Below are 19,541 nucleotides of genomic sequence, written 5' to 3' on the forward strand. Positions count from 1 at the left end.
AATATCATGCAACATGAAAAATATCTCTAATCTCTCTGTATGTCATAATAAAATCATGCCTGGAATCCAAGACTTTTATAGGACATGTCATCAATAAAAGTGCATGTCTGCATTTAGGGATTACTCACTTATAGACACTTTATAGGTGTCAAAAAGGTTCATGCACAGTATACACCATGAAGTGACGCTTGCAGTACAGTTAAGAATGATCACAGTGAGAAACTGGTGTCTGTCATGAGATATCTGAAGGGCTAGCAATGTTTTATATTCATATGTAATAAACAGACTGTCTGGTCATTTGTTTCAGAGCAATGGTATTCTCCAATAAATGACCAGCTTCAGGACTCGTAGTCACTGGAATATGTATTGTAGACTCCATACAATTCAATGGCAAAGCATAAACAGCTTATATGTTGGAAGCAGGTGAGAAGGAAATTGAAATATCTGATACTGATTGCAAATGCATAAAGCACCTGGAAGCATGCTGCATTTTACAAGTTCTACAGCAAGCCTGTCCACAACCTGAGACAATTTTAGCTAAACATATTTAAAAAATGCATATGCAACTGCTAGTCAAATATATTAAAACGCTCAGTAGATTCAGAGGTAGGCAGCTGAAGTTCTGTATAAAGCCTGACTTTTTTTTAAGTCAAGTTTATATGGTCCTTTAAGGCCAGCAATACACACTTCGAATCTCGGCCGGTTCAGCAGGAACTGGCCGAGATTTGAACCATTAATGGGCAGGCTGAATGTACCAAGTTGATCGATTAACTTGGGTATAACCAGCCTGCCGGATTGGCTTCTGATTATCGCAAGCGGCTGCTAGTGATGATCACTATCTTCTCCCTGCTGGGATGGCTTCCCCCCGCCAGCCCAAACCCCCCCCCCCACACACCAACCCTGGGAGAAGACAATTGCTCAGCAGGAGGGATTCCCCTGTCAATACCTTCTGTGTTGATGGGGTAATCGTGCAGATATCTTTCCTGCAACCCGTGGTTGCAGGAAAGAAATTTGCACTGCCTGAGGGATACCTAAGACTCCTTATTAAGCTGGAGCGATTTTCTTTCCTGCAACAAAAGAAATCGCTTGATTCCCCCATCAACACAGTCAATGTTGACAGGGAAATCCCTCCCGTGGAGCCATTGTGTTTCGATACAACCAGTCTGCCGGATTTTACATGTGATTATTGTTAACGGCTATTATAGCCACTAACAATAATCACTGTGTTCTCCTGGCGGGGACAAACCGTCCCCGCCAGGAGAACACAGTGATTAATGTTAGTGGCTATAATAGCCGTTAACAATAATCACATGTAAAATCCGGCAGACTGGTTGTATCGAAGTTGATTGATACATTCAGCTTGCCCATACCTGGTTCGAATCTCGGCCGGCCCCTGCTGAACGGGACGAGATTCGAACAGTCTATGGCCAGCTTAAGATGTGCCAGAGCCACAACTTTTACATTTCAATTTGCATATAAATTCATGTATATCTGGATATACTGATAATTTTTTATCCCCAAGCACAGCAATATTTAGATAGGACATTCTGAGTGTAAAATATTTCCCTTTTCTATAAGAAATGGGAATTTTGGACTGACCGCTCCAAGACAAAATACCAAGCACCAACAGCAGGAACCTCTGCAACCATAGCCTGTAACAGCTGAAATTCATGATTTTTGTCCTGAATAATAAAAGCTCCTAACAATAAAAGAGATGAGATTTTCAGAAGTGGACAACCCCATCAAGCGATCTAAATGTTCAAATTCTGTCAAAAGATGCAACCAAAATGCAACATGTCTACATATCTGCATTCTACTGTTTGATAGAATAAGCGCTATATGATCATGAATTATTCCACATCACATTTAATTGGTGTGGCAAGAAGTTTTGTTAAGGCACTGCAAAAAATTGTGTAAGCTGCTTATTCCACATAACAAATCAATTTCCTAAATAAAACAATTCGAAGTTCTCCTATAGCTCTCCTAACTGATACATGGATATGGAACTGCTTGGATCTGCCACCAGAACCACTTTATTTCCCTGAAGTTCAGCTCCTAAAATCCAGTTCACTTTTTCCCCATGTTCAAAACAAAGTTTTGAGCTAACTCTTGGAGCAACCTCTGCCATTTGCCGGATCTTCACATTAGATGAGGACCTTCTAGAATTACGTTTCTGTTTTTGAGGCTGTGTGGTGTCCTTGCTGATGTCCCAGAGACAAACTCTACCATCATTACCTCCAGATAGTAAAATGGTTTTCCCAGGATCTTGTTCAAAAAAGCTGACTTGAGAGACACCTTGAGTGTGAGCTTTAAAACACAGCTCCTCCTCAAATCGGGTTCCCGATATCCGGAATAATCGGATTTTGCCATCTTCAGCCCCACAACAGAAGACATTTCCACAAGAAGAGACAGAAAGCGAATGTACCAGAGGTGGATTGAAGAGCTGGCCTGCAGACTGGTGATTTTCCATATCTTCTTCATCCTGAGCCAAATGTTGAAGGTTTGTGATCCACAGTGGCCTTGTCTTCTGCATGTTCCAAAGCATCACCTGAAACACAGAAAAGGGTATGTCATATATATTGTGGTAGTGTGTTCCCAAACAAGAAAAATCATAAACCCAGTAATAAAATGCTTAAAGTTTATTATAATGACCATTCGTTATAGGAAGTATTGGTCTGCTTACTACAGGAATGGAATTTACCTTATTACCTGGTGTTCACACCAGCAAGTCTTGTAAGTCTTCACTATTAACAGAAACGTGGTTTGGCTTTGAGGAAGGGGGTCTACTGAAACACGTCAACTTTCAGACCAGATGATTCAATGATGGGACGTTTTCTCAATGACTGAAGCATCTATGTTACATGACTGCTGTTTTTACATGTTTGTGAGTATCCATTTGGCTGTGGCTTTATAATAAATTGGTGGTAATGCACGAGGAGCTTGCGCCTTCTTATGTGTGTTTTTTGCAGTTTACTGAAGATTTCCTGATCTGTGAAGGGCTGCACCTGAGGAAGCATTATGCACCTAATTGGGAGCATTATGTATTAAGCACTGGAGTGTTTTTGTGGATCTAGGATTTATTAATTTAAGTTAAAAGGAATTTTAATCCAAAATTCATGACTTTTTAAAATAATTAGCCTCTTGTAATGATGTGTACAGCAGCAGTCCGATAGGAAGATCTAGCACTAGGAGCCAACAAGGCTGTATTGTAAGCACATGTGTTTACAGCAACATGCCAACAAGCTAATAAAACAACCAATAAACTTTGTCAGTGTGCTACTTCTACCTCATCAACCAATTAGAAAGCTGAGATGTTTTTAAGTCAGAGGTCTGCATTTTAGTTGTACGATTCTTATATGCATTTTAACTGCTTGCCTGGAGTTCATCTTTAAATGTGAATCATGTACACCGATAAACCAGATATGGAGCTATAACCCACCTGCATGTCAAGTCCACATGAAACAAGACTCTGAGGTCGGCTGGGCCTGAAAGTGACTGCGGAGCAGATGTTAGTGTGCCTCTGCAGTGTACGGCAGACATTTTTAGTTTGCAGATCCAAAACTTTCACTGTGCCAGAGTCATCAGCTGCAGCCAATAGGCTGTCCAATTCATTGACAGAAATGCAGTTGATTTCTTCTTTACTGATGCTAAAGCTCTCCACAGGCTTTGTGAAAACCCTGGTGTCCAGCACACTCACGGTCTCCCCATGAGAAGCATAAAGTTTTGTGGGAGAAGCTGGAGAGAAGACAATCCCAGCAACATCATCCTCGCCATGGAAGTTCAGTTTTCCTATCGGATGTCCCTGCTCACTCCAGATAGTAAGCTCCCCACATTCAGCCCCTGAAGCAACAATTCTTTCTTTGCTGATGGCCAGGCTTAAAACAGCAAAGGAATGACCGGAATCCCACTTTGAAGTCATTGTAGTTACTTATAAGCGCCTAGGAAGAAGAAAATAAAACAAGGCTCACAATTTGATTTTTATGCCAAAGTTTTAAACATGTCATACTATTAAAAGAATAACATGCAGTTTTCCACAGAAACCATTCAGATGTTCACTTTAAAAAAGACTAATGAAACTTGGATTTCTGTTGAACAGTAAAACTTCCACTATAGTTTTAAAGTGACCCATGTCATGCCTCATGTCTTCCTTTCTAACAGTACCTGAGCGTAGAGGCTGACATAAGTTCTTTTTGTTTTATCACTCATGTCAAAGCTCTCTAGCAATCCCTACTGTGTAATAACAGACAGAAGGCTGGAAGATGATGAATAGTTGCCTTGGATAACTGAACTTTGCAAAACGACATTAAAGATGAAATTCAACTATAAAAGCAATAAAAAATGCAATGTACATTTGCATGACCAAGCATGTGGAAATATAGATCTGCCCAAGTCTTCAATATGGAAATAAGCTGCTCCGGCAAACCTGACAACCAGCATTTTTAGTTGTCAGCATTAGTTATGGCAGCTTTCTGGGGAGCTTAAAAAATGTCAAGTGAAAAAATGCAACCAGCACACCCAAAATTCCTCAAAATGGGTGACATCACTTGCGCTGCCTTATGTTTACCATGTGACCATGAGAATAAAGCTTTGGACCCATTTTGAGGAATCCTTGGTGTGCTGGTGACATTTCTTCACTTGGATTGTCTACAGTTCCAAGTCTGTGGTCATTACAGCACCCAGCAATACCAAATAGCAATTATCAGGTATGTGTGCAGGGGGAATATTGTAAAGTCTCAAGGTATTTCACCTTTTCACCTTAATGCAGTCTATGCATTAAGGTGAAAAACCTCTTGTGCTCCAGAGCCCCTCTTTTTCTTACCTGAACCCGTTCGTTCCAGCGACAAGCATGGGCCCAGCGGCTCCAGCCGCTGTCTCTGTCCTCATTGGATAGATTGCTAGCAGCAGGCTCCCGCTGCTGCCAATCAATGGACGCAGCAGCGGGACTCGTGAGCGCGCCTGCACGGGTGCCCCCATGGACAGCGGCTCTCCGTGGGGGGGCACCCAATGAAGAGGAGGGGCCAGGAGTGCCGCCAGGGCACCCCAGAAAAGGAGGATTGGGGCTATTCTGTGCAAAACCCTTGCACAGAGCAGGTAAGTATATATTTTTTGTTATTTAAACAAACAAAGAAAAAAAACCTTTACAATCACTTTTAAAAAAATGTCATGTACATTCTGGTACCCCCCAGGATCTCCAACACTGTAAGTAGAGTCTTTTTATCGGTGGTGCAAAACAAACACTAGGAATACAGACAGAACCATTTATCAGCTGAGTGGGTGTTTCAAGTCTGTAGGGTACCCTACCAAGAGATGCAGGACTATATCTTTGTTGTATGATTCAGGTCTATCTGCAGTGACAACCAAAAGGGGAACGGGAACCACATACTAAAGCTGCATATTAGATTATTTCAGTTTTTAAAGGACTGTTATTAGTAGGGATGATCCGAACACCCCCCGGTTCAGTTCGCGGCAGACCAAAAATTTGTGCGAACAGGCAAACCCCGTTAAAGTCTATGGGACTCGAACATGAAAATTCAAAAGTGCTAATTTTAAAGGCTAATATGCAAGTTATTGTCATAAAAAGTGTTTGGGGACCTGGGTCCTGTCCCAACGGACATGTATCAATGCAAAAAAAAAGTTTTAAAAACGGCCATTTTTTCGGGAGCAGTGATTTTAATAATGCTTAAAATTAAACAATAAAAGTGTAATATTCCTTTAAATATCGTGCCTGGGGGGTGTCTATAGTATGCCTGTAAAGTGGCATATTTTTCCCGTGTCTTAAACAGTCCCTGCACAAAATTGCATTTCGAAAGGAAAAAAAGTCATTTAAAACTGCTTGTGGCTGTAATTTAATGTTGCCCCCCCCCCCCCATTACCAGGCCCTTTGGGTCTGGTATGGATATTAAGGTGAACCCCACACCCAAAGACAAAAAAAGAAAAAAAAAAAAAAGGAGTGAGGCCCCCAGGCCCTATATACTCTGAACAGCAGAAGTATACAGGCGGTCCCCGGGTTACAAACAGGATAGGGACTGTAGGTTTGTTCTTAAGTTAAATCTGTTTGTAATTTGGAACAGGTACATTTTGTAAGTGTAGCTCCAGCCAAAAAAATCTATTTTTAAGCTTTTTGGATAACACAGGGAAGGGTTATCATCACCCCTGTAACATTTGTTTTGCTGTCTGTGCCCCTGTTCAGAAGATTTCACCTCACTTTCTGTCCCAATGACAATTGGATTTTGAAAATTTTGAGTTATTAGGGAAACAAGGATTGGTGATAAAGCATCAGTGGGGAGACACCTTTTTCCCATATTAACGCTTACAGAAGAGAATTTGCCTTCCTAGGGGTAGATTTCCTCTCACTTCCTGTTGTCTCTCTCCATTTGGAAGTAGGATGTTTGAAAATAGGGGACCGCCTGTACAGCCTGCCCTATACACTCTGTGGAAAATTGGGCTTTAGGTGTTGGTGGTACCAGAACACTGTAAGCCCTCACAGTTACTCTTGATGGGTACTGGAACAGGCCCTACTGTGAAATATTAGATCAAAAATTGTAATTACACGCCCCTGTTAAACAGGGGCAGAAAAATTGGGCCTTAGGCGGTGGTGGTGGCACAACACTGTAAAGCCTCACAGATACTTTTGTTGAGCGCAGGAACAGTCCCGCTGTTCTGCCTCAAGTGCCCTGTCCATTAGTCCACGAAGCGTGTGCTTTAACAGGAAGACAAGAGGGACAGTATCACTGATGCATGCACTGTCACTGCTCACCATCCTTGTGGCCTCCTCAAATGGTGACAGGACAGTGCATGCATCCTTGATCAGTAGCCACTGGCATAGCGAAAAAAGCCAAGCTCCCATGACCCTGTCCTGGTGCCATACCCACACAGGTACTCATTGATGGCCCTCTGCTGCATGTGCAGCCACTGCAGCATTGCCAACGTTGAGTTCCACCTTGTGGGCATGTCACAAATGAGGCGGTTCTTGGGCAGGTTGCATTCTCTTTGAATGACCGGCGGAAATAACCACAGACTTTCCTGGCCTGCCTCAGGAGATCCTGTAAGCCCGGGTACCTGCTCAAGAACCGCTGCACCACCAAATTCAGGACGTGAGCCAAACAGGGAACATGGGTCAAGTGTCCCTTACGGAATGTTACGGAATTACACTATTGGCCACTTCTTCATTACATGTGGGCTATGTTCGTTGATGTCTGAGCTTCCATACAGAGAAGACGGTTTCGGGATAGCACGGCTATGATCTCACCATCTACCAGCCCTGGACATTCTACCTCCTTTGCTAGAGAGCAACTCAAGCCTGTTTGACCCATATAGCGTACGCTCTGTGGGTCCCAACTTTCCGGTAAGCCTCCAGTCATTCGGGGGGGTGGTCCTATCAGCACCGATTGGATTGTATTTGAGAGAGTTCACGATCACACAGTTTGGAGTTCATCATCGTTGCAATATCTATGTTTCTTTGCACTTGTTTATTTATTTAGTTTCGGACGTTTCTCATTTTTGTATCCTGCCATCACATATGGTGACCTCAAGGGTGTTTTAATACGATGGACCTTACATACACGAACCTTAAATAGATATAATACACCAATTATACTTTTATTATTGCACGTGATATCATAACATTTAAAAAAAAAATTTTTTCATTTATTAGCGCTACACTTGATTTTTATATGATTTATAGCAAAATTTCTATTTGTTGTGATAGCTGCTTACATATACTATTTTTCCGAGTAAGCGCATGGTTTTACAAGTTTTTTTAGTCAAGTGTCCCTGCCAAAGGGCGGAGAGGAGGTTGGTGCCATTGTCACATACAACCATTCCTGGCTGAAGCTGGCATGGCGTCAACCACCTCTGAGCCTGCCCCTGCAGAGCTGACAGAATCTCTGCCCCAGTATGGCTCCTGTCCCCTAAGCAGACTAACTCAAGCACCGCATGGCATCTTTTTTGCCTGAGTGCTTGCGTAGCCCCTTGAACGCCTACAGAGCATCGCTGGTTCAGATGAGAATTCTGCAGAGGAAGAGGCCATAGAGGAAGAATAAGAGGAGGGGGTGGAGGAGAGAGCTGTGGCAGAATCACCACTAGCATTTTGGAGGCGTGGTGGCGGAACAAGCTCCAACAATACTGAACCCTGTCCTGCATCCTTCCCAGCTGCCAGCAGAGTTACCCAGTGCGCCGTGAAAGAAAGGTAACGTCCCTGTCCATACCTGCTGGACCATGAGTCAGCAATAACATGCACCTTACTGCTGACCGCCCTGTCCAACGAGGTCAAGACATTGCCTTCCACATGCCGGTAGAGAGCTGGAATGGCCTTCCATGAAAAGAAATGGCGTTTGGGAACCTGCCACTGAGGTACCGCACATTCCACAAATTCAAGAAAGGGGGCAGAGTCTACCAGCTGAAAAGGCAGCAGTTGCAGTGCTAGCAATTTGGCCAAGCTAGCATTCAGACGCTGAGCATGTGGATGGCTGGGACCGAATTTCTTTCGACGGTTTAGTAACTGGGGTAGGGAAATTTGCCTGCTAAAATCAGATGGAGGTGTACTGATAGCAGATTGGCTGTAAGTACTTGGGACACCTATTGCTATACCTTCATTCCTCTCAGTGCAGGTTTCTAAGAAGACTGGAGATATAGTGGGGTTGGAGAACCCAGCTGATGAGGAGTAAGGAGAGGTCCGCCTTGTTCTTTGATGTGGGTCTTTTAAGTGCTGTTGCCAACGGACTGCATGGGAGGTCGTCATATGTCTGGTCAAGCATGTGGTGCCCAAGTGGCTGCTGTTTTGGCCACGCTTGATCCGCTTCGGACATATGTTGCAAACAGCAACGGTGGGATCTGCTGCACACGTGTCAAAAAAGGCCCACACCAAAGAACTTTTCAAAATATATGGGGAGTCAGCAGCACCCTGTACCTGCTTAGCTCTGTGGTGTGAAGCAATAGGGTGGCTGCCCCCTGGAGGGCATCATACCTCATTGGAGATGTGCCTCCTCCTCCTCTCTTCTTTCAGGCACCCAAGTTGAGTCAGTGACCTCATCATCCCCTCCCTCCTCGTCACTGGAGCAAACTTGGCAGTATGCTGCAGCTGGGGGAATATGACTGCCAGTTTCTTGACCTTCCTGGGCACCCCCTCTCTCTAGGCTGACGTTACTCCCTTCCTCAACCTGGGTACCATCATCAGGGCCTTCAAATTGCTGTGCATCCTCCTGCAGCATGTACACAACACTGTGGTCGAATAGTTCGGGGGACTCCTCCGTGCATGATGGTGGGGCTAGGGAAGGAGTGACTGTTGACATGGAGCCGATGGAATAGGCCGCTTTGGCAGCTGCATTGGCAGGCAAACTACTCTGAGCCTGGGTGACAGCGGATGAGGAGGATGAGGACGGCTTTGTTATCCATTCCACCAACTCTTCTGCATGTTGTGGCTCAATAACACAGCCAGCTGCAGTAAAAAAGGACAAGGGTGCCCCACGGCCACGTGGTGAGGATGTCCACGACCAGCACTGTCGACTGTAGACACGGAGCCTGCTTGCCCTCTTTAAGTGGCCTGTGAGCGTCTGCCTCTCCTTGGTGGCCTTACGGACATGCTGTAAATTTTGTTTAGCAAAAAAATACTACACTGTATTGTGTACTGTGTACACCACTGGGAAAGTAGTAGCAAGTGCACTAGGGGTGCACGGTACTGTGTACATTAACAGAAGTGTAATAACAACTATGGGTGCACTGTATGTATTGTGTACTGTGTACACCACCAGAAAAGTAGTAGCAACTGCACTAGGGGTGCACGGTACTGTGTACACCATCAGAAGTGTAATAACAACTATGGGTGCACTGTATGTATTGTGTACTGTGTACACCACCAGAAAAGTAGTAGCACTAGCAACTGCACTACGTGTGCACGGTACTGTCTACACCAACAGAAGTTTAATAACAACTATGGGTTCACTGTATGTATTGTGTACACCACCAGGAAAGTAGTAGCAACTGCACTAGGGGTGTATGGTACGGTGTACATCAACAGAAGTGTAATAACAACTATGGGTGCACTGTATGTATTGTGTACTGTGTACACCACCAGAAAAGTAGTAGCACTAGCAACTGCACTAGGGGTGCACGGTACTGTGTACACCAATAGAAGTTTAATAACAACTATGGGTGCACTGTATATATTGTGTACACCACCAGGAAAGTAGTAGCAACTGCACTAGGGGTGCACGGTACTGTGTACACCAACAGAAGTGTAATAACAACTATGGGTGTACTGTATTGACCACCAGAAAAGTATGAGCAACTGCACTATGGGTGCACAGCACTGTATACTGTGTACACCGCCTGAAGTATATTAGAAACTGTATGCCAGGAACGGCCTGCAGTGAGATATAGCTAAACTGTATGCAGTGGATAAATATATATATATATATATATATATATATATATATATATATACACACAAGAGTGTCTGTATATATATATATATATATTAAATACACTGCAGCTAACTGAATCACCTGCCTGCCTGAAGTGTATTAGAAATAGTACACCAGGAACGGACTGCAGTCAGATCTACTGTAGCTAAACTGGATACAGTGGATATATATATAGATATATACACACTAGACTGTCCGTATATATATATATATATATATATATATATATATATATATATATATATATATATACACACTTTTTCTGGCAACTTGAAATGTAGGATTTTCCTCCACCTCCAGTTCTGATGACAGCAGTCAACAGCACCAATATAGAGGAAACATCTGCCTAACAGGGACAACAAAAATCATTAAAAACCAGGAGGGCAGACCCTAGATGTTGGGGAGTTATCTCACTGGTATACCAATATTATTATTATTTCAGGTACTTATATAGCACCGTCAATTTACACAGCGCTTTACATAAATATATTGTACAGTCACATCATTCTCTACCCTCAAGGAGCTTACAATCTAAGGTCCCTAACTTACATTCATACATATACACACTAAGGCCATTTTAGACAGGATCCAATTAACCTACCAGCATGTCTTTGGAGTGTTGGAGAAAACTGGAGTACCCGGAGGAAACCCACGCAGGCACAGGGAGAACATGCAAACTCGAGGCAGGTGGTGTCGTGGTTGGGATTCGAACCAGTGAACCTTTTTCCTGCTAGGTGAACGTGCTAACCACTACACCACTGTATCTCAATGGTCTATCTTTTTCAGAGAAGTTGTCTCTCTGGGAGTCAGATGTGGGAATTTCCCTATATTCTGAGGATTGGCTTGATATTTGATAATCTTTGCAAAAGTTCTAGATCTGTATCTGTCCAAGAAGCAGCATTAAAATGACACAATATGTGTTATATGACCCCGACTAGAATACATGCATTCGACCCTTCCGTCCCCCCTACCTGCTTTAGGGGCTGCTCCGAATATGGCTCCCTTGTACACATTTTCTAGAGCTGTAAAAAACTGCACCTTTTTGGCAGCAAAACAGCCCTGAATGCAGGTTTTCCTATCACCCTACCCAACAGATGTGTTTGCTCTTTGCCCCTATCCTCGATGTTTCTCCTCCCTGGGAGAGACCACTGCATATATTTTTCAGCACACCTCAATGGGTTATTACCTTGAATTGGCACTCTTCAGAAACAAAGCAAGGATGGACACCAATAAACTTATTTGTGCATTTATCACATTGCTCCTGACTCTGACTGTTTTCAATAGTAAATGGAACTACTGGAATGTCTACTAACAAGAATTCCTCTATTATTACCCCCTTTCTCATTTTCATTGGTATCCTTATCTCATTCGGGCATGCTTGTTTATTATTCTTGTTATTGTATCCTTTTGGTGCTTGCATCATCAGACCAGTTCTATGATAGAACACCATGTGCTGCTTGTTATCGCTACATTTATATGTAAATTCTATTAATGCACTTGTTGCTTATTAATGTCTATGGATATTGTTTTGGAAACTTCGCTAATATCCGTTCTACACTGAATGTTATATTGATGATGCTTCATTAACCGCTTCCTGACCGCCGCACGCCGCAGAATGGCAAGGGTGCGCAAAAGTGCGTACCTGTACGTCCCTTCGTAATCCCAAGACAGCGGGCGCTTGCCTGCGGGTCCCGCAGACTCGATGTTCGCCGGTGGCCCGCGATCGCGGCGAGGGGAGGCAGAACGGGGAAATGCCTATGTAAACAAGGCATTTCCCTGTTCTGCCTAGTGACATGACAGGGATCTACTGCTCCCTGTCATCGGAAACAGTGATCTCTGTCATGTCAGTGGTAGCCCATCCCCCCTACAGTTAGAACACACCTAGGTAACACAGTTAACCCCTTGATCGCCCCCTAGTGTTTAACCCCTTCCCTGCCAGTGACATTTATACAGTAATATAATGTCACTGGCAAGGAAGGGGTTTAGCACTGATCGCTGTATAAATGTCAATGGTCCCAAAATAGTGTCAAAAGTGTCCGAGCTGTCTGCCGCAATGTTGCAGTCCTGATAAAAATTGCAGATCACCGCCATTACTAATAAAAAAAAAAAATAACAATAAAAATGCCACAAATTTTTTTACCAAAAATATGTAGAAGAATATATATTGGCCTAAACTGATGAAGAAATTTTTTTTTTTTTATATATTTTTTGGGGATATTTATTATAGTGAAAAGTAAAAAATATTGCTTTTCTTTCAAAATTATTTTTCTGTTTATAGGGCAAAAAATTAAAACTGCAGAGATGATCAAATATCACCAAAAGAAAGCTCTATCTGAGGGAAAAAAAGGACGTCAATTTTGTTTGGGTACAGCGCACGACCACGCAATTGTCATTTAAAGCGACGGAGTGCCGAATCGCAAAAAATGCTCTGGTCATTAAGGGGGTAAAACTTTCCGGGACTGAAGTGGTTAAAAACATAACAGAGGTTCTAAACCTATTCCTTCCCAATCCAAAGCAAAACCTTTGCAGTGCCCCCCTTTACTGCAAGGGTAAAAGCCTGTTGAGTCTAGGAGATGGAGGAAAAGCCTATAATACTACCTATAATAGCCTATAAACCTCTTCCTAAGCCACTGTGCAGTGTAATGGATCTAAGCAGGGCTTGACAAACTTGCTTTGAATCTAGGAGCCAGCTAAAAACGTTAGGAGCCAGTTTTTTCAAACTAACAAATCTTATGGCTGGAACATGTGACACCAAAGGTGAACTTCTCATTTAACCCTTTCGCTGCCAAACCCCTTTTTGTGGTTTTTTGCAAACGTTTAAAAAAAGATTTTAGGCCTGAAGATTACATAAAACCCCTAAATATCATAAATTTTCTGAAAGCAGACACCCTACAGAATAAAATAGTGGTAGTTCCGGCACAAAAACTAAATAAACTACCCAATTTTTTGCTAAAATATAAAAGCTGAGGTTGCACCGAGTAGATACCCAATTAGCTAAACCTTAAACATATCAGTACCCTATATTTGCCATAGGTGATGCTTCAAAAGCCCCCTTTAAGTCATCAGTTTAGCATTATGAAGGAGGTCTTGCGCTAGAATTATTGCTCTCATTCCGCCATGCGCGGCGATATGTAAAATGTGTATCACAATTGACGTTTTCAGGCGTAAGCGCCCCACTGTGTGCATTTACGTTTCTACATGCGTAAAACACTGAAGAAATTACACTTTGCTTCAATGTAAAGTAGTGAGTGTACAGCTTGTATAACAGTGTAAATTTACTGTCCCCTCAAAATAACTCAACACACAGCCATTAATGTCTAAACCGCTGGCAACAAAAGTGAGTACACCCCTAATTGAAAATGTCCAAATTGGGCCCAATTAGCCATTTTCCCTCCCCGGTGTCATGTGACTCATTAGTGTTACAAGGTCTCAGGTGTAAATGGGGAGCAGGTGTGTTAACCACTTGCCAACCAGCCGCCGTCATTATACTGTGGCAGGTCGGCACGATCCTAAAAATTGATTGCAGGCGTGCGCCCGCTGCATGACGGGGGCACTTGGCCGGCAGACCGCAATCACAGGCATGAGATCCAGAATGTGGATGCATGTATGTAAACACACAGATCCCCATTCTGACAGCAGAGGAGAGACAGATCTGCTGTTCCTAGTAATCAGGAACAGCAATCTGTCTTCTCCTCCAGTCAGTCCCATCCTCCCACAGTTAAAAACACACGAGGGAACACATTTAAACCCTTCCCTACCAGTGACATTTACACAGTAATCAGTGCATTTTTATAACACTGATCGCTGTATAAATGTCAATGGTCCCAAAAAAGTGTGCGATCAGTCTGCCGCAATGTGGCAGTCCTGCTAAAAATCACAGATCGCCGCCATTACTATTACAAAAAAAAATGCCATAAATCTTTCCCCTATTTTATAGAGGCTATAACTTTTGCGCAAACCAATCAATATATGCTTATTGCGATTTTTTTATACCAAAAATATGTAGAAGAATATATATTGGCCTAAACCGATGAAGAAATTTCTTTTTTAATTTTATTGGGATATTTATTATAGCAAAAATTATAAAATATTGTTTGTTTTCAAAATTGTCGCTTTTTTTTATTTATAGCACAAAAAATAAAGACTGCAGAGGTGATCAAATACCACCAAAAGAAAGCTCTATTTGTGGGAAAAAAAAGGATGTCAATTTTGTTTGGGTACAGTGTCGCACGACCGCGCAATTGTCAGTTAAAGAGACGCAGTGCTGTATCGCAAAAAAATCGCCTGGTCATTAAGGGGGAAAAACTTCAGTCTGTAAGTGGTTAAATTTGGTATTATCGCTCTCACTCTCTCATACTGGTCACTGGAAGTTTAACATGGCACCTCATGGCCAAGAACTCTCTAAGGATCTGAAAAAAAAGAATTGTTGCTCTACATAAATATGGCCTAGGCTATAAGAAAATTGCCAAGACCCTGAAACTGAGCTGCAGCACGGTGGCCAAGACCATACAGTGGTTTAACAGGACAGGTTCCACTTAGAATAGGCCTTGCCACGGTCGACCAAAGAAGTGGCAGGGCAGTATTCCAACATAATGATCCCAAACACACCTCCAAGACAACCACTGTCTTGCTAAAGAAGCTGAGGGTAAACGTGATAGACAGGCCAAGCATGTCTCCAGATCTAAACCCTATTGAGCATCTGTGGGGCATCCTCAAAAGGAAGGTGGAGGAGCGCATGGTCTCTACTTTCTAGCATCCACCAGCTCCGTGATGTCGTCATGGAGGAGGGGAAGAGGACTCCAGTGGCAACCTGTGAAGCTCTGGTGAACTCCATGCCCAAGAGGGTTAAGGCAGTGCTGGAAAATAATGGTGGCCACACAAAATATTGATACTTTGGGCCCAATTCAGACATTTTCACTTAGGGATGTACTCACTTTTGTTGCCAGTGGTTTAGACATTAATGGCTGTGTGTTGAGTTATTTTGAGGGGACAGCAAATTGACACTGTTATACAAGCTGTACACTCACTACTTTACATTCTAGCAAAGTGTAATTTCTTCACTTTTGTCACATGAAAAGATAGAATAAAATACTTACAAAAATGTGAGGGGTGTACTCACTTTTGTGAGATACTGTAGGGGCTAAAAAGTCCCCTATGTGATGATTTTTTTTGGTGACAGGTTCTCTTTACGGAGACATACAGTGTGCTCCACTGAATGTAATGCAATGCACATCGCACTGCATTACGTTCTCTCCCAGCCTCAATGGCCGGGGAAATGGTCAATGGAGACCCAGCAATTACGTCACTTCCAGGTTAACAACTAGAAGTAGAGGAAAGTGGATGTGTTTCCACTCTCATCCGCAACCCCCCCCCACGCTCTACCCAGCGTCACCTGCTATGCAGGTCCCGGGCCCAAAGATGGGCAAGTGGAGCCCAGCATATATAGCGGGATGAGGTGTGGGGAGCATACGGGTGGCAGCCCAGGCACGTCAAAACTTCTGGTCACAATGGCGACCTGGCGTCTAGGGTTTGTCGATCCCTAGATCAAAGTCTTAGTCTCAATGAGCCAAGATTATTTTCTTGCCTTGCGGACCAGGCATTTTTTCCCTGCTTGTTAACTTCTTGGGAACTGGTCCCCTTACCGTCTCTGGGAGTTCTCCTATCTATGGAGCCTTTGAGAGAGGACCTGGCTGCTGGAAGTTGCCTCCACCAATAGGAAATGTCCACATCACACGGGCAGTAATGTGAACACCCACCCTGGAAATAAAAAGAAGAGAGAAGGATTGTCACATGACCATGGCTTCAGCTATTAAAATGGGTATCTGGATAGTTTTTTTTTTTTATACCAGTGGTTAGTTAGAGGGGGGTGGGGGAGGAGGTCGCTAACATCCGGTGTTGGGCTTTAACTTATTCTTAACTCCCTCTTCTCTCCAGCACTTTTGCATGGTACCCGATGACATCAGCATGTAAGTGTCTTTGAGAAGAGAGTTTGGGAGATTGGTTGCAGTGTGTGGTTAAAGCTTACTGGAGTAAGGAGCAAGGCAAGTATAAAGCCTAGTAAACACTAGCACTTTTTTTTCATTCAACCCAGCGGGCTGAGTGAAAAAAAAACTAAGGAGCTCTTGAGGAGATCATGTACTAACTATCCAATGTTAGTACAGCAGACTCCCCGCTGGGCTATTGTGTTCTGATCGGGGGATGCCCCCCCCACCAGAACACATCAGTTAGCCATTGACTGCCAGTGCTGATCAGATGCCGGGTTTCCAGCATGCCCCTTCGGCCATCTTCTGTCGGTCCGGCTAGTGTACACACGGGCTGAATGTCGGCTGGTTTCTGTTGAACCGGTCGATATCCGGCCCGTATGTACCAGGCATTACAGCTTATTCCTCTACCCCTACACTTAAAGTGGAACTAAAGGCAATTTTTTATTAGTTTTGGACAGAGTGGAGAAGGATTAGAACAGCTGTCAGTTTTTACTGCTGTGTCCCCGGTAGGCGATTCACCCTATTTGCCTTGTTTATAATTATTATTATTGAAACTGAGAGAAAATAACATATATTTGGGAGTAAGGTACTGGGAATAATACCTGACATTATTGCTCCCACACCTCTCAATGTAACTGAGTATATATTTGATTTCCACTTTACTATAATGTTCCTTCACAGTTATGGTTTTACAAACTTAGTAAGCTATTGCTCTATCTGGTAGGGCCAGCCTGTCGGGTTTGATTCTTTTGTATGTATCTTGACTATGACAATCTGGCCCTTGACCATATTTGAGGGTGCATCCATCTTTTGACATTTGTTTGATAATGTTTTTATCATTGCATTTTGTTAAAGCAGAGTTCTGCAGATTTTTTTTTTTTTTTAAATCAGCAGCTGCTGACTTTTAAAATATGGACACTTACCTGTCCAGGGCGCCCGCGATGTCGGCACCAGAAGCCAATCTGTCCCTCGGCTGTCGGGTGCTGCCTTGCAGCTTCACTTTCTGGTTCCCTACTGTGCATGCGCGATTCTGCGCATGCGTGACTCGCGCTGTGCGTTCCCACTGGTCCCTGCTGTCTGTCTGTGTCTCCCAGAAGACAGCGGGGGGGGGGGGGTTCATAGATACCCGCAAGTGGTGTGGGTATCTATGCCCGGAAGTGGGCGCAAAATACCCGTATTAGACAGGTATTTCCTCCCCCCTGAAAGGTGCCAAATGTGACACCAGAGGGAGGGAAGATTCAGAAAAGCGGAAGTTCCATTTTTGGGTGGAACGCCGCTTTAAATCTATTGAAAGAGGAAAGTGAAAGAAAATACGTAATTTTGGTTGTCACCAGAACTGTAATAAAGGAGAAATCTTCCAATGGGGACACTAGTTCTGGTGACAGCCAGTGATTTCATCACGTTGAGGGATTTTCTCTCACTTCCTGTTTTGGCTATGGGGCAGGAAGTGACGGGAAATCCCCCCAATGTGCCACAGATGGCACACAAATAAAACCTGACAGGGGTTGTAACCCTTCCTTACTCTATCCAAAATCTAAAAAAAACAAAACAAAAAGAAATTAAAGTGGAACTAAAGTTGAAAAAAAACTGCAGACAGGCTCTTTATTGAAGATGAAAAATGCAGTCTCCCTTCTTCAATAAAATCCTCCTACCTGCCTGTTTGCAGTGCTCTGTAGATCATACACTGTGACTGTTCTGTACAGCTCTGTTTACATTCCAGCACACTGCCTGTATTCCAAGAGGACTGGACTCCTGCGCATGCATTGGAGTGACATCATCCCACGCCAGCCAATCAAGACGTGAGCACAGAACCTCACAGGCATCAGATCGTTGAAACTAAGGAAAATATTTTTGCCTTTAGTTCTACTTTAATGAGGATTTAAACCTAGCAGAGCCGGGTCATTCATTTTAATTTAAAGAATATGTAAACCCAACATTTTATATTCCTGATATGTCTCTGCTATACCATGTACTTGTATTAGAAAATATCCTGTTCCCTTTGTATTACTTCGTTTGTCCCTCTGCTTTCCTATTAAAAACTGGCCACACTAAGCAGGAGAGCACACCATGGTCAGTTCTCTAGCAGTGCTGGGAGCTCAGTCTGCTCTCCTCCAATGATCAGACTTGTCTTGACACCCCACCCCCCTGCACAGCCAATTACTGGCAAGCTCAGTGTACTCTCCTCCAATGATCAGACTTGTCTTGACACACCCCGCTGCACAGCCAATTACTGGCAAGCTCAGTGTACTCTCCTCCAATAGATTGTGGACAAGGGAAAAATTACTCCTGCGCTTGTGAGGGTCTGATTTGGTTTTGAGAAGAGTAGTATTGTAAACTGTAGCGAAGCTAGAGGAGATGGTATTGCTTGTCCCGCTGCCCAGAGAATGACCCCGGGGTGGTCAGGTAAGGCTAAGTGGAGAGTGATGGATGAAGGGCGCGTGATCAAGCTCACATCAAAACATATAAAATTTATTTCAGAGGAAATAAAGAGCAAATAAAAACAGTTGAATAATACCAATACTACGTATCATGCAAACAGGTGACAAAATGTAAAAGACATCAAAAACTCTCCTCCAATGATCAGACTTGTCTTGACATCCCCCCCCCCACAGCCAATTACTGGCAAGCTCAGTGTACTCTCCTCCAACGATCAGACTTGTCTTGACACCCCCCCCCACAGCCAATTACTGGCAAGCTCAGTGTACTCTCCTCCAACGATCAGACTTGTCTTGACACCCCCCCCCCCCACACACAGCCAATTACTGGCAAGCTCAGTGTACTCTCCTCCAATGATCAGACTTGTCTTGACACCCCCCCGCTGCACAGCCAATTACTGGCAAGCTCAGTGTACTCTCCTCCAATGATCAGACTTGTCTTGACACCCCCCCCCCCCCTGCACAGCCAATTACTGGCAAGCTCAGTGTACTCTCCTCCAATGATCAGACTTGTCTTGACACCCCCCCCCCCCCCCCGCTGCTCAGCCAATTACTGGCAAGCTCAGTGCACTCTCCTCCAATGATCAGACTTGTCTTGACACCCCCCCCCTGCTCTGCAATGATCAGACTTGTCCTGACACCTACCCCACAGCCATTCACTGGAAAGCTCAGTGTCCTGCTGTTTCTCCTTCCCCCCAGCT

General features: G+C 43.7%; 1 protein-coding gene across 4 annotated transcripts in view; it reads right to left on the bottom strand.

Annotated features, from left to right (window-relative positions):
- Positions 1-1,846: 1,846 nt before the first annotated feature.
- Positions 1,847-19,541, bottom strand: part of WDR53 (WD repeat domain 53) — an 18,599-nt gene continuing 904 nt past the window's right edge. For 3 of the 4 annotated variants that reach the window (XM_073625610.1, XM_073625611.1, XM_073625612.1), the window contains exons 2-4: positions 16,064-16,178; positions 3,440-3,938; positions 1,847-2,548 (exon numbers count right to left, since the gene is read on the bottom strand). In XM_073625610.1, the coding sequence (XP_073481711.1) occupies positions 1,973-2,548; positions 3,440-3,919 (1,056 nt within the window). In that variant the 5' untranslated portion in view covers positions 3,920-3,938; positions 16,064-16,178 and the 3' untranslated portion in view covers positions 1,847-1,972. The remainder of the gene's footprint in view (positions 2,549-3,439; positions 3,939-16,063; positions 16,179-19,541) is intronic. The other variant, XM_073625613.1, reaches the window with a different exon arrangement.

This window comes from Aquarana catesbeiana, linkage group LG04 (assembly GCF_042186555.1).
Source record: "Aquarana catesbeiana isolate 2022-GZ linkage group LG04, ASM4218655v1, whole genome shotgun sequence".
NCBI lineage: Eukaryota > Metazoa > Chordata > Amphibia > Anura > Ranidae > Aquarana > Aquarana catesbeiana.